Raw genomic sequence first — 12,274 nt, forward strand, 5'->3', positions numbered from 1 at the left:
AACCTCAGAGGCAGCTGCCCCACTGGGGTGAGTAATGGAATCGCCGGCCTTTGTCAGACTGGATTCAGCAACACTGAGAGGAGGGTTATATTACACCTCCTGTACTTTGAGGGCGAGTGGTTTATGTATATATTATTCATTTTAATGCTCCAACAGCGGCTTAGGGTATATTCCGTGATTCCAGGGTAGGTGATGACAATTAAGCAGAGGCCTAAAGTTCAAGGCTCCCAGCTAAGGGCGTCTTGTCTCGATGGCAGAGAAACTTCCGTCTGCGGGCGTGGCCGAGAAGTGGGGCGGGGAGGGGACCGGGATGGCTCCAGCCACAAGTCCTGCGAGCCCCCCGGGCGCGCTTCCGCCCAGCTCAGAAGCCCAGCGCGCCTCCCACGCCCCGCCGACCACAGAGGACTTTGTGGAAACAGAGCGGGGGGCGGGACCAATTGTCTGTTTCTTCGAGAGGACAATAAAGTTTCCGAAGTTTGAAAAAGCGGGAAAAAAAAAAAAAAAAAACCCACGCCCCTTTGGCTGTACGGGTGTGGACGCCTGCAGACCAGGGGCAGAGCTCTCGCGACCCGGCGCTCCCAGAGGCGTGGCCGGCCCGCAGGGGTCGCGGCAGCGCAGGGATGGGGGTCACGGTGGATGTGCACCAGGTGTACAAATACCCCTTCGAGCAAGTGGTCTCCAGCTTCCTCCGAAAGGTACCGGCCCCCCTTTGGCCCGTCCTGGCCTTGAGGCTTGCGTTTTCAGCGCGTTGCTTCCCCTGCCGCGGCCGTCTGCGCTCTGGCGTGCCCGCTTCTGCAGCTCATTCTTCACTTTTCTGTCCACTCGGAAATCCCGACTGACGTCCTCTCTCCAGTTGCGGGTTTCGCTTTAGGGATGCGTGAGGCGTGGATGGAAGTGGATTTCCTCGAAACCTCCCCGTCCGGGATAAGGGAAAAGACACCGTGCTTGGCGTCACGTTCCTACCTAGCTCCAACTGAAGGGAGAGGTCTTGGGGGAAAGCCTCAGGGGACACAAGGACCGGCAAGTTCTCGAGTTCTTTTGAGGTTGCAGATGCCTCTTTAGTCTTCCCAATATGTTTTTGACCTCTTAATAGCTAGTGGAGGCGGTTGAAACCATCTTTCTAGTTTATTTGGCAATATTATTCTACTGCTTCACCACTTTCTCTTTTATTAAACAGCTGTGGGACTTTGGGCCCATTACTTGAACCTCTGTGTGCCTTACTTTTGTAATCTGTAAAATGAGGAAAATAATAGCTCTGCTGTTGGCTGATTGATCTTGGCCAAGGGTCAGTTCCTCTCTAGGCCTCAATTTCCACATCTATAGGATGAAGGTGTTGTACCAGAAGATCTTTAAGTTCCCTTTCATCTTTAACATTCTTAAATGAGATTGCAGGAATTGCAATTTGCCTTGTGTAACAGCCACTGGACAATGCATTCCACAGGTGGAAGCTAGAAGCCAAACTAAAGAAGAAACTGGGGGAGGAAAGCCTTTTTTTAGGTGATAAGGCCTGATTTCCATTAGAGGAGATTGGGGGTCCAAGTTACAGAGGTGTGAGTAGGATGCTGGTTAACATGGTGATGTTATGGAGGCCTTTTGTGGGCAGGATGTCAGCTCTGTGAAAGAGGGAACTTGTTTATATTGTTCATCGATCCCCAATATCTAGAATAATGTCTAGCTCCTACTATGTACTCAGTAAAAATCTGATGAATGAATGAATGAATTAGGGACCTGGCATAAATTTTACCCTAAGTTGGTTCCGGCTCATAGCAGCCCTGTGTACAACAGAAAGAAACACTGCCCGGTCCTGTGCCATCCTCACAGTCGTTGCTATGTTTGAGCCCATTGTTGCAACCACTGTGTCAGTCCATCTTGTTGAGGGTCTTCCTCTTTTCTCACCAACCCTCTACCAAGCATGATGTCCTCCTCCAGGGATTGGTCCCTTTTGATAACCTGCCTAGAATACATGAGACGAAGTCTTGCCACCCTCACTTCTAAGGAGCATTCTGGCTGCACTTCTTCCAAGATAGATTTGTTTGTTCTTCTCGCAGTCCAAATTCTTCACCAACACCATAATTAAAATGCACAATTCTTCTTTGGCGTAGTGGTTAAGAGCTATGGCTGCTAACCAAAAGGTCGGCAGTTCAAATCCACCAGGCGCTCCTTGGAAACCCTATGGGGCAGTTCTACTCTGTCCTATAGGGTCGCTATGAGTTGGAATCAACTCAACAGCAATGGGTTTGCCTTTTGTTTTTTTAATTCATTGTCCAGCTTTCACATGCATATGAGGCAATTGAAAATACTGTGGTGTGGGTCAGGTGCACCTTAGTCCTCAAGGTGAGATCTTTGCTTTTTAACGCTTGAAAGAGGTCTTGCGGCATATTTTCCCAGTGCAGTACATCATTTGATTTCTTAACTGTTGCTTCCATGGGTGTTGGTTATGGAGCCAAGTAAAATGAAATCCTTGACAACTTTAATATTTTCTCTGTTTATCATGATGTTGCTTATTGGTCAAGTTGTGAGGATTTTTGTTTTATGTTGAGGTGTAATCCATACTGAAAGCTGTGGTCTTTGATCTTCATCAGTAAGTGCTTCAAGTCCTCTTCACTTCAGCAAGCAAGGTTGTGTCATCTGCATATCGCAGGTTGATAATGAGCCTTCCTTCAGTCAGGTTGCTGTGTTCTTCTTCATATAGTTCAGCTTCTCAGATTATTTGCTCAGCATACATAGGAATAGGTTTTGCCTCAGGCTAAGCTTCTAGGCCCCCAAAACAAACACCCAACACTCCATCTTTTGCTAGGATTGGCACTTTGGAATGTGGGTTGTCTAGCGCCACTGCTCCTTTGGAAGCCCTTTTGGATTGTCCTCATCAGGAGGTGATCTCTGCCTTCTCAGAAATTCCAGGGTTGACCACTCTTTATAGTGTCATAGAGTTACTTCTGTATGTGTCTTGCTCCCTCACTAGAATCTAAAGTTCTTCAGGCAGGACTCACTCTTGCAGAAGCACGGAGCACAATGCCAAGCTCTCATTTATAGAGCACTCACCATGTGTCTGCTTCTGGGCTAAGTGCTTTTCTTTCATTCAGCAGATGTTTTTAAACATTTTTTTTTTCCTGGATGTCAGGCCCTGTGCTAGATGCTAGAAATCAACGGCGGGCACACCAGACAGACCCTGTTCTCATGGAGCTGATAGCCTCTAGTGGGTGAGCCTGATGTTAATAAATTAGCAACAAGTGAACATATAATTCCAGTTGATGATGTGTACTTACAAAGGGAAAGTACATGATGCTGTGACTGAGTAAAACAGGGCGACCTGATGAAGTCCATGAAGGTGGTCATTAGGAAAGTCTCCCCAGAAGAAATGACGTTTATGGGGTGATGGCTGAAGCATGAATAGGAGTTTCCTAGGCAAGGAGAGGAGGAAGTGCTTTCCGTACATTATCATGTTTACTCTTGCTGGGAGCCTCAGCAAGTTAAAATTGACTTCCGTTTCACAATCTGGAGAAACCAAGGTTCAGAGAAGTTTAAGCAGCTTTCCTAAGTTCCCATAGCTAGCAGCTGGGATAGCCAGGATTTCAACACAAGTCTGAATCCAAAGTCCACACCCCTAATCACCAAGCTGTACTGCCTTGCTCAGAATAGGCCCTCAGATGTTTGTTGAGTGAATACAATGGTATTCAGAGTCAGCTTTGTTGTGCTTTTCATCCAATCGCAGTTTCCTTTCATAATCTTCTCTCATAGTTTTTTCACCTGCATGTGGACCTGGTGTGCCTGAAATAAGTGTTTAGCTTTGATGCGTGTTAGGGTGAGAAAATACAGTGTTTCAGTTATCTATTGCTATGTAACAGATTACTCCAAAACTTGGTGTCTTAAACCAACAACAGCCTTTTAATTCTCACCATTCTGTGGGTCGACTGGGCTCATCTGGGCAGTTTTTGTGCTCCATGTATAGCTGAGGTCATATGTAGTTGCATTCAGTTAGGATCTGCTATGAATTCTTGTAAAATACTTAGCAAAGTGCCTAACACATAGTAAGTGTGCTGTAGATTAGAGAAGAGTACACAGAAGAAAGAGTAGTAGAACCTTGCCCAAGAACTGAGGAGGACATTTTGAAAGGCAGGGCTGGGGAAAGGTGAGGTGTGTATCCCAAACTGAAAGCCTAGCGGAGGGACAGTATTAACATGGGCAACATTACACTTCCACACACCTATTCACAAAGCAACCCTTGGGTGATCCCTGGGTGGGGTTGTGTGACTATCAGATGACAGTAAATCCATTTGCTGTGAGAATTTTCCTCTTTTGTTATTTAAAGCCATAAATTGGAAGTCAGTAGACCAGGATTCCAGTCATTATGCTTTCACCATTACATTGTGTGGCCTTGGGAAACAGCTTCCGCTTGCCTATACTGTGCCTTTGTGCAAATTAGAAGAAGATGCCATCTTGGAGGTTGTGGTGTAATGAGTTCCTTTATGTGTCCTTTTGCTTTGGTTCTTTAGAAATACATTTTGAGAGATTTTTCCCGTAAGCCCTGAGGAATTACCTTTGTCCTGGTTTTCTACCCTAGAGAGTTTTTTACTTTTGCCAGGTTAATTTGACATTTCTTGGGTAATCTGTAAACAACTCGATGGTTTGATAGTTTTTATCTGGCTCTGGGCTGCAGCCTGCCCTGTGATTGGTTTATTTTATGCACCTTGCAGGGATTGGTCAATATACTTGTGCAAATGAAGTAACTATAGTCTACTATGCAAATGAAGTGACTGTGGCCTACCAAGAGGGGATTGGTCAGTTTATGGCACTGATGGGAAGGCCATGCCTTGAAATTTACCAGGAGCTTGCTGTATATGTAGTCAACATCACAGAGGTTTGCAGACAGAAGGAAGAAAGGAGAAAAGGCAAGAGAGGCAGGAAGAGAGAAGCAGCAGAAAGGGAGGAGGTGAGGAACCTCCTAATAGAGCTGTAGCATGGATCAAGGCCTGTAACACTGAAGACAGTGAGAAGTCCAGAAGGGGCCGTGCAGCGGAGTCGGTGGTGACAGTAGAAACCTGCTGCTAGGAGTGCAGCTAGGAGAGCTGAACAGAGCTGCTACACTGGCTGTGAGCTGGGTCAGTTAGCAGTGGGGGGACCAATGGCAGGGGGGCCGAAGGCAGGGAGGCCTGCCCGGAGGGGGTGAGAGGAAGCCTGCATGGCTGACAGGGGCCTCGCACAGCAGAGAGAAGGGCTTGCTTGCCTGCACAGCTGAGAGGAGCTGAGAGAGCTGTCCAGCACTGAAGAAGAGAAGGATGTTCTCTCCTCTTCAGGGGAGACTTCCAGACTTTGCCTGCGTGCTTCCTGATCCTGATCCTGAGTTCTGCCTTGTTACTTACCTAATAAACCATTTAACTACAAGTATGGTCTGTGAGTTCTGTGTGGCCATTGCACTGAATTATTGAACCCAGCAAAGAAGTAGAGAGTGTCATGTGCTGGGGGGTAAGGATGGTGGTAGGGGGTGGCGGTGGGGTAAGGGGAGTGGGGGATGGGAGGAGCTGGTGTCAGAATGGTAAAGCAGTTGGAGAGTGGAGGTATGTCTGACCTCCACCTCACAGTAGTCAGCTTTAGGCCGAGCCTGCTTCTTATACCTAAGGAATCTAGACAAGTTCTGATGCTGCCGCCGCTGGTTTACAGAGATCCTCCACACAGCCTCACAGCTTGCCAAATCTAAATGGGTTTGTTTACGTGAATTAGAAACAAATGCCCCTTCTAGGTAGATGTAACCCTGCACCCAGGGGCCTGCTTGACCGGTGTGGTGAGCAACATTCACAACTGTATAAAACAGCCCAGTTTCTCATCTGTAATGCCTTCTACTCCACCTACCTTCTAGGATTGTTGGTGAGAATCAAATGTACAGCAGGTTTGACAAGCATAAGCTTTTTATAAGCTTAAGGTAGTAAGAATTATGTTTTTGGCAAAATACACATTTATTTATTTATTTTAGTCTTTATTTTTTTCCAAAGGAAGGCACTTGGCAGCAGGACAATCATATGAGGATTTCTGGGAAGCATTTAATCTGATTTTGTACAACGGTATGTTTGAAGCAGCTTTAGCACTGAAGATGTTCTATTTTAAATAGAGTCTACTGATCTATGGCTTTTGGTATGCTAGGACCTGCCTTCCAAGTTATAATGTGCTACTATTTTTAAAACCTGAGGAATGTTTGCTCTTCTTACACCTGTCTGTTGGACACCACAGGCAAAATATTAGCTTTGTGCTTTGAAAGCTAAGTGGCACCTTGAAAACAAACAACACAATACTCTTTGTTCGTGAAATATAGTGTTTCTGAACAAACTTTCCATGGAGGAATGCTATGAGCCCAAAATGGTTTATTCATTGGATGCTAAACCTTTTCATGAACTATAGTGTAAATGTACTTGGCAATGTATTTTGATTTCTTTCTTTGTATGACACTTCTCTTTCTCTCTCTCATCATTTACAGCTGTTTTCTTCATTTTACTTAAAATCATCTATAAAGTGAACAACAGCGTTGTTGTACACGTGTGTGTAGCAGTGTAGAAGAGATACAATTTCTGGAAGCTCACATGGGCCTGTTTAATGGACTTGCCTTTCAGGAGCTGAATTCGAAGAGATTATCTTTGCAGATTTCATCTACCTGGAGTTTAAAGTCATTAAAAAAGACCGGGGACCCAGAGAACCATTGTGTTGACTTCATTTTCTCGTTTTGATCTCAAGAGAGGACAGAGAAGTTAGTTTTTCTTACTATAGAATTGTCATGTTGATTTTCTTTGTATTCTATAGGCAAAAGAGTCTTTGTGAATAGTGTAAGGTTCATGGTTAGGGAGTTTTGTCATTTGTTCCTGATGTATCCCAAGCACCCAGAGAGATCCTGGAACATAATAGGTACACAGTAAATCCTCGTTGAATGAATGAATGAAATACACTCTTTTGGGGTTTGAACCACGAGTCTTTGGGTGGCGCCAACGGTTCAGCACTCAGCTACTAACCAAAAGGTTGGTGGTTTGAATCCATCCAGAGGTGCCTCAGAAGAAGACCATGGCTGTCTACTTCCGAAAGGTCATAGCTGTGGAAAACCCTATGCAGCGCAGTTCTAGTCTGACATACATGGGGTTGCCATGAGTTGGAACTGACTTGATGGCAACTTTGTTTTTTTGGTGAGGGAGGGAGGTTTAAATCAGTTGCCTTTGAGTCAGTTCCAACTCATGGCAACTCCATGTGTGTCAGACTAGAACTGAGCTCTGTAGAGTTTTTAGTGGCTGATTTTTTGGAAACAGATTGCTAGGCCTGTCTTCTGAGGCACCTCTGGGTATGCTTGGACCACCAACCTTATGGCTGGTAGTCGAGTGCTTAACTGTTTCCGTCACCCAGGAACTCCGTTCTGGGGTTTCTTGTTGTTGTTTGGTGCTGTCGAGTCGGTTCCGACTTATAGAGACCCTATGGGACAGAGTAGAGCTGCCCCATAGGGTTTCCAAGGAGCGGCTGGTGAATTTGAACTGCTGACCTTCTGGTTAGTAGCTGAGCTCTTAACTACTATACCACCAGGGCTTCTTCTCGGGTTTAGTCCTATATAATTTCAGACTGAATTCAGTGTGGGGTTCAGTAACGTCCTTGCTTTGGGTACTGTAATAAAACGGACAGATTAAAATAATTCTTTGTTTCAACACAGTTATCTCGGGTTTTATTTATTCTAGCTGGGTGCCTGATGTGCTGAAAAAATTGTTTCAGTGTCTATCCTTAAGCTCATAAAGGGGATTTATGAATGGCTATTTCCATTTAGAGTAGAAAGTTGATTGGGTGATTAATAATGTTTTTGTTTCTGATCCTGTCTTTTTACCTTGCAAATCTGACACTTACATTTGTGCAACATCTCTCCCTGCAGAGCTCCAGAAATATTTGGGGTAAACCTGTAATTCCAATATAAATGGAATTCGCAAAGCATAGGCCCATTTTAACAGAATGGTTATTTTTCTTCTTCATCCCCCCTGCCCCTGTAATAGCCTTCCTTCACTTTTATCTTCCTATCCGCAATTCTGTTAGGAGCCGATCAGACATGCTGTGAAGAACGCAGACATGAGGAGCATGGGCTCTGCATCAGATTGGGGGATAGAGTGTCGCTAGCCATGTGAGCTTGGGCAAGTCGGTTCATTTTTCTATGCCTCAGTTATCTCATTTGTAAAATGAGAATAATAATAACCTTCTACAGAGTATTGGGGAAATTAAATTGAAAAATGCATGCATGCAGGTGCATATAATGTACCTAGCGTAATGCTGGCACACAGTAAGTACTTTAAAAATATTTGTTGACTAGTAAGGATAATAGTAATGTTGTTTTAGTTAGTTGCCATCAACTGACTCATGATGACCCCATGTAAGAGTAGGACTACTCCATAGGGTTTTCAAGGCTGTGACCTCTTAGAAGCAGATCGCAAGGCCTGTCTTCCAGTATGCCTCTGGGTGGGTTTGAACCACCAACCTTTTGTCTGGTAGTCAAGAGCTTAACCATTTGTGCCACCCAGAGACTTTGATGATAGCAATAACACCAGTAATTTATTACATTTATCCCATGAACCTGAAAATACAAAGCTGAGAGAAGTAGTCTGCAGAAAACTTTACTAAGTTCGAGTAATAAACGGGAGAGTGAGAATGAATAAAGGTACATATATGAATAATGGCTTACTTTTAAAATGCTATTTGAATGATTTTGGGGTACATTTAGTAAGTTATCTAGTGGAGGTTGTGGTTTAATCAGAGTATAAAAGATTTTTGACTATCGGAGTACCAGTTGTTAAACAAACATCACTACATGTCTACTAATAGACATTTATTATATGTCTACCAATAGACATGTATTGTTTTGTCCTCGGGAGATATGAAGATAAAGAAAACGTGGTCCTATCCTCAAGGGGCTCACTGTCAAGAGAGACAAAGGGAAATAATAATTTTTATGGTAAGTGCCTTTGTAGGGGCAGATAAACTGATAGTGTGGAGAGTTCATTTTTTTTGTTAATATAATTTCATTTATTTTGTTGTTGTTGAGAATATACACAGCAAAACATACACCAGTTCAACAGTTTCTATGTTTCTACCCTTTAGTGACATTGATTATATTCTTCGAATTGTGCAACCATTTTCACCCTCCTTTTCTGAGTTGTTCCTCCCCCATTAACATCAACTCACTGTGCTGTAAGGTTCCTATCTGATCTTTGGAGTTGCTGTTGTCAGTTTGATCCCATATAGATAGCTCTTAAAAGAGCATAATGGTCAAGGCAGATTTTTTTTTACTAGTTAAGCTAAACTCTTGTTTGGTTTTAAGATAACTTCAGGGGATATTTTTGGTTTAAGTTTTAAAGATTATCTCAGGGCAATAATTTCAGGAGTTCATTGAACCTTCATGGCTCCCAGAGGTTCATATTTTAATTGTCAATCTCTGAGAGCTTTTAAAATACCTAGAAACAGTCTTTGCATTTTTAAAACTAAAAATTCTCTTTTGTAACCTTACTCATCTGATGCAGCACTTTCCCCAATGCTAGTGTGGAGGGAAATGTCAGTGAGTCCTTGTTGTATCTTATGCAGATTCTGAATTGATAAAATGTGTGTTTATGAGGTTTTATTAGTCTAGGAAAATTAGAAATATTTATCTCCTGATAAGTATTTGGAGTCCTGGTGGCTCAGTGGTTAAGAGCTTGGCTGCTAACCAAAAGGTCGGCAGTTCGAATCCACCAGCCGCTCCTTGGAAACTCTATGGGGCAGTTCTCTTCTGCCCTGTAGGGTCACTATGAGTTGGAATTGACCGATGGCAACAGCTTTGTTTTTGGTAATAAGTTTTTAAGTGTCACTTAAATATTTTTCTATTGCAAATGGATGATAGCCGTATACTTAATGCCACACCACAGTAAATTGCAAGGTAAAGTCTTGAAACTTTAAGTTTTTAAATGTGTTGATTCATTCTTTGGAAGCAAACCTAGCCATCGTTTATTGAGTACCTACATGGTGCCAGGTATTATGCTTTATGTAAAATTATTTCCTTTAATTTCTTTAATAACTCTTTGAAGTAGGTGTTTATTCCCATTTTACAGATGAAGAAAGTAACGCAGACAGAGATTTAAAGCATAATACCTGGCACCATCTAGATACTCAGTAAATAATAGCTGGGTTTGCTTCCAAAGAATGAGTCAACACTTAAATACTTCCAGTCTAGGCTCCAATCCAGAGGATTCCCTGGTGGCTCAGTGCTTAAATCACTCGGCTGCTAACCGAACGGTTGGCTGTTTGAACCCACTAGCTGCTTCTAGGGAGAAAGATGTGGCAGTCTGCTTCCATAAGGATTACAGCCTTGGAAACCCAGTTCTACTCTGTCCTATAGAGTCGCTATGAGTTGGAGTTGACTTGATGGCGGTGGGTTTGGTTTTCATGGTTTAGGATCCAATCTAGAATCCCACATTGCATTTAGTGGTCATGTCTTCTTTAGTTTCCTCCAATGTGGGACAGTTAATCCTTGTCTTTCTGGACCATGGTACTTGTAAATGGTACTGATCAGTTATTTTATAGACTCTGTATCTTTAAATGCATTGGGTGTATGCCTTTAATGGTGAAATAAGGGAGTATAACTTTGTGTCACAATTATATTATAAACTGTCCTTTTTTAAAAAAAAGTTATTATGCCATTGTAGAGTCCTGGGAACATTTTTGAAAGAGAGAGGCCAATGTGACATTGCTTGGCCTTTGTTTGGAATTCTAGGTTGTCCCGGCCAGAAGGGCCTTTAAGGATCATCTGGTGGTTCTCCATCCTGCTTCACGGATGGCATTATGTCTTGGCTCCTTGTCCTTTGTTCTTTCTGCCTCATCCTGCTGTTCCAAAAGACCAGTGAACAGCCATTTAGAATACCTGTTGACTTAAATATTTTTAGTCCTTGATCACTGAAATTTTGATTAATCGATGACTCATTTGTTCTTGGTATAAAATCAGCTTTTCTTCTGTGGTGAACTATTGCGTGTATCTCATAAAAGGAATTTAGCACAGCCAACGGTGATTTCTTTGCATGGCTACATACTGAATCTTTTTTTCAGCCACCCTGTCTCTTTGCATGTACGTTTGGAAGCAGCCTGAGTAGCAAAGATTCTCTTAGTGATTGTAAAACAGATATGTTAACATACTAGACTCACTTTAGGTCCTCTGGCCCTGGTGGCGAAGTGGTTAAGAGCTCAGCTGCTAACCAAAAGGTCGGCAGTTCAAATCTACCAGCCGCTCCTTGGAAGCCCCATGGGGCAGTTTTACTCTGTCCTGTAGGGTTGCTATGAGTCGCAATCAACTCGATGGCAACAGGTGTTTTGTGGTACCATATTCAGGACAAAGAATATAATCAGACACGTCTGTCAGCTCAACTGCCTCCCTGCCCTCCCTCAGATAACCTCATTTGAAAGTTGGTGGACAGTGCCTTCTTCGGAGGTTATTGACCCCTTTTGAGGGAAGATAAAAGGTAGACATTGACTTCCGAGCTTTTTGGAATGTTAATATTTTAGTAATTCCTTCCTTTTAAGTGTAGACTTTCTGAAAGTTTGTAGACATTTTCCCCTAGTAAGTAAGAAAGGTAAGTGCCATATCTTCATGAAGCTCTTCCCATAAATAAAATATATAGAACTTTATTCCTTGTTGTTGTTGTTAGGTGCTGTTGAGTCGGTTCTTACTCATAGCGACCCTACGTACAACAGAGCGAAACGTTGCCCGTTCTGTGCCATCCTCACAATTCCTTAGATGGACTCAATTTCTTGGTCTCTAATAGCCATGTGTTTGTTTTTTTTTTAACCCAGATTCATGCAATCTATAGTCTCTTGCCTTTTAATATGCAAAAGATAAATGAAACCTTAGGGTATATTATACTGTAGTAGAGTCTACATTTTACCCTTGTTAGACTTTTACATGGAGTCCCTGGGTGTCACAAACGGTTAAGCACTTGGCTACTAACCAAAAGGTTGGCGGCTTGAATCCACTCAAAGAACTAAATGAGATACATGGGCATTGGTGGTTCTGTGATAGAATTCTTGCCTTCCATGCGGGAGATATGGGTTCGATTCCCAGCCAATGTACTTCATGTGCAGCTACCACCTTTCTGTCAGTGGAGGCTTGTGTGTTGCTATGATGCCATACAGGTTTCAATGGAGCTTTCAGACTAAAACAGACTAGGAAGAAAGGCCTGAAGATCTACTTCTGAAAACCCTATGGATCACAATGGCCTGATCCTTAACTGATCATGGGGATGGTGCAGGACTG

At 43.2% G+C, this 12,274-nt stretch overlaps 1 protein-coding gene across 1 annotated transcript in view; it reads left to right on the top strand.

Annotated features, from left to right (window-relative positions):
- Positions 1-548: 548 nt before the first annotated feature.
- Positions 549-12,274, top strand: part of PRELID2 (PRELI domain containing 2) — a 99,737-nt gene continuing 88,011 nt past the window's right edge. Inside the window, exon 1 of the mRNA XM_023739186.1 lies at positions 549-695. Within this exon, the coding sequence (XP_023594954.1) occupies positions 621-695 (75 nt within the window). The 5' untranslated portion in view covers positions 549-620. The remainder of the gene's footprint in view (positions 696-12,274) is intronic.

Source organism: Trichechus manatus, unplaced genomic scaffold (genome assembly GCF_000243295.1).
Source record: "Trichechus manatus latirostris isolate Lorelei unplaced genomic scaffold, TriManLat1.0 scaffold00130, whole genome shotgun sequence".
Taxonomy (NCBI): Eukaryota; Metazoa; Chordata; class Mammalia; order Sirenia; family Trichechidae; genus Trichechus; species Trichechus manatus.